This window comes from Medicago truncatula, chromosome 7 (genome assembly GCF_003473485.1).
Source record: "Medicago truncatula cultivar Jemalong A17 chromosome 7, MtrunA17r5.0-ANR, whole genome shotgun sequence".
NCBI lineage: Eukaryota > Viridiplantae > Streptophyta > Magnoliopsida > Fabales > Fabaceae > Medicago > Medicago truncatula.
The window spans coordinates 5,641,679-5,644,482 of record NC_053048.1 but is presented as its reverse complement, the minus strand read 5'-3'; the positions used below and the strand labels follow the sequence as shown (position 1 = coordinate 5,644,482).

General features: G+C 34.2%; 1 protein-coding gene across 1 annotated transcript; it reads left to right on the top strand.

The window, feature by feature from the left end:
* Positions 1–321: 321 nt before the first annotated feature.
* LOC11420614 (F-box/kelch-repeat protein At3g06240) lies at positions 322–2,314 on the top strand. The gene is made up of 2 exons (XM_039827804.1): positions 322–429; positions 1,091–2,314. The coding sequence occupies exons 1-2, from the start codon at positions 322–324 to the stop codon at positions 2,312–2,314; spliced, it is 1,332 nt and encodes a 443-aa protein (XP_039683738.1).
* Positions 2,315–2,804: the final 490 nt, after the last annotated feature.

Sequence of the window (2,804 nt, the reverse complement as noted above, 5' to 3'; positions counted from 1 at the left end):
CAGGGTATCTACAAGCATAAATAGATTGAGTGATAAGAGCTTTATACCTACTCCTTTGCTTGTCATTTGAAAATTGATGCCATGGTTCTTGACTATTGCTTTCTTTTTCTTTCCACCACTTCTAGAGCTTCCAATCTCCTTGCCTTTCATTTTTGATGCCATTGACCTAGTTGACTTGGTTTGGGTTTTAGGGAAGGTTAGGGTTTGGTAAGGTTGGTTTAGTGATGAGTTGGGGTTTAAGTGAGGCCAGCAAATGAGGAGCAGATCATTGAACACCAATGGGAGCAGCACCAAGCGTAAGGCTCGTCTGATACCTATGATATGGTTAGTGGCATTGTTTCCTACGCTAATGAACACTTGGGTCAGGAGGTGATAAGCCCTGAGCAATTGTATGTTGCCTTGCTCCATGTTAGAGAGCAGATAGCACCAGTATTGACCAAGAGGCGAGCTCGGAGGCCAAGGAGGCAACAACAGGAGCATGAGCAGAACCAGGAGTAATGTTATTTTTTCAGTTTTAGGAGTTGTCTATTATAGGCTTTGTTAGTTTCATTTTCAGACTTTGATGACTTTTGTTTGTATTTGGCTGACATTTTATATTTTAACTTATGTTGATACATTTTTAATTTATCATGGTAATTTTCGTTTATTTTGAATCAAATGTTCATAATTTATTATTGTTGCTGATGTAAAAATATTCAAACAGGTTGTGTTATGTGTTTAAAACACATAACAGATCCAGAAAATGAAGTTTCTACCAAAACAAAGGTATCAGGACGCATCAGTAGATAAATTCCGATGAAATAGGAAATCGGCGACAGTTAACTACGATGATATTGAAATCGGTGGTGGTTAACTACCGAGGAGCATTTTGATCTTTTACTGGTGTGTGTTAGCCTTCTTTAGTGTGTCAACGACAATTTTCTCTTTTGTTATTTAAGAATAAAGATGGCCCAACCCATTTACTCCCACTAAAAAAAAAACGACCCAACCCATTATAAGAAACCCTAAATTTTCATATGACTACATTTCTTCTTGTTCTATCAGCCGCCTCCTTATTTCATCATTGTTAACCTCTTCTTTTTTTCAACAGGCGACTCCTTCTTCAGGGATGAATATGGTGAAACTTGTGCCTGCAAGAAATAACAAGGTTAGGAATTATATACCTGATGATCTTACCCAATCAATTTTGTCAAATTTATCCCTGAAATCTTTGAATCGTTTTAGATGTGTACGCAAATCATGGTCCACTTTGTTTGAGAACCCTTCTTTCATAAGCTTGCTCCGCAACAATTTCTTATTCAATAATCATGATTACTATGAGGATACATCTCTCCTCCTACATCAAATTGTGACTGATGATGAATTTGTGTTATATTCTCTTTCGGGTGAGAGGTTTGAGATTGGAACCAAGATAGATTGGCCAAATCCATTTGAGGAGAACAAACCTAATTTTGATATTTCAGGATCCTGTAGTATTAATGGGATTTTATGTCTGATTAATTACTCCGAACCCAATACAAGAGCTGTGTTGTGGAACCCAACCACTCAAGAATTTAAGGTTATTCCTACCAGCCCTTTTGAATTTGTCCCACATATGGATGTTGATATACTTCGACATGGTTTTGGCTATGATTGTGTTACAAATGACTATAAGATAATTCGACAAGTGATGTGTTATCATAAAATCGACATTGATGTATATTTATTAGAAGATATAGACAACGACCATTTTTGGGAGATATATAGCCTACGGAGTAACTCATGGAGAAAACTTGAATATGATATCCCAATCAATCACAAAGAAAGCGGAGTGTGTCTAGATGGAATGGTTCACTGGTGGAATCAAAGTGATGATATTGGCGATGAAGATGATGAAGATGATGACGATGATGAAGCATATCTTCTGTCATTTGACCTAAGAACGGAGGAATTCATAACAACACTCACACCATTAGAAGATGTTAGTTTTGATTCTGGATATGTTTTGAGTGACTTGATGGTTTTAAATGGGTCTATTGCTTTGATTTCAAATTATACAAATTTGGGTAGTTTTCAAATATATGTTTTGGGTGAGTTTGGTGTGAAGGAATCATGGTTTAAACTCTTCATTTTTCAACCACTATCTATCATTGTGTATCCTATTGGAGCAGGAAGGAAAGGGAATATATTCTTTACGAATGAAGATGGAAAACTAATATTTTTTAGTTTAAGCACGATGATTATTGAGGAGTTCAATTTTGTTAGAGGTAAATTTTCGGGTAAGACTATAACTTATAAAGAGAGTCTTCTTCCAATTGGAGAAATAAATGAGTAATGTAATTTCGTGTTTTTACCCAAGTGACATATGATTATGGTTGTTACTTTGTAATCAAATTAGTCTTTCATTTGTCTATGTCATAATTATTATGAAGTGCAAGACAAATCAAGAAACCATTTGATGTTAAAAGATTTTGCTTTATCAATTTCATTTTGATTATCTACTCTCTTCATATTTTTTTAGAATTGTTGTTTATTTCAATTGATTGAAAGCAATGCATAATATAACAAAATAAATATAGAATTTGAATGTAAAAATATTGTGCACAAGTATTTGAATAAAATGTCTGTTGAAATCTGAATACGGAAAATTGACACTAAACACAACATTGTTTAAGCGGGTCATTTACTTTAGTGAAAAAAATCCATAGAGATATGCCTATTTGGATTCTTTTTTTATGGTTTTTCTTTCTATTGTTTGAAATGAAACACCAAAATAGTTTGTATGGCCTTCTTCATGTTTTGTGTAATTTAGAGTGTATTTTTGT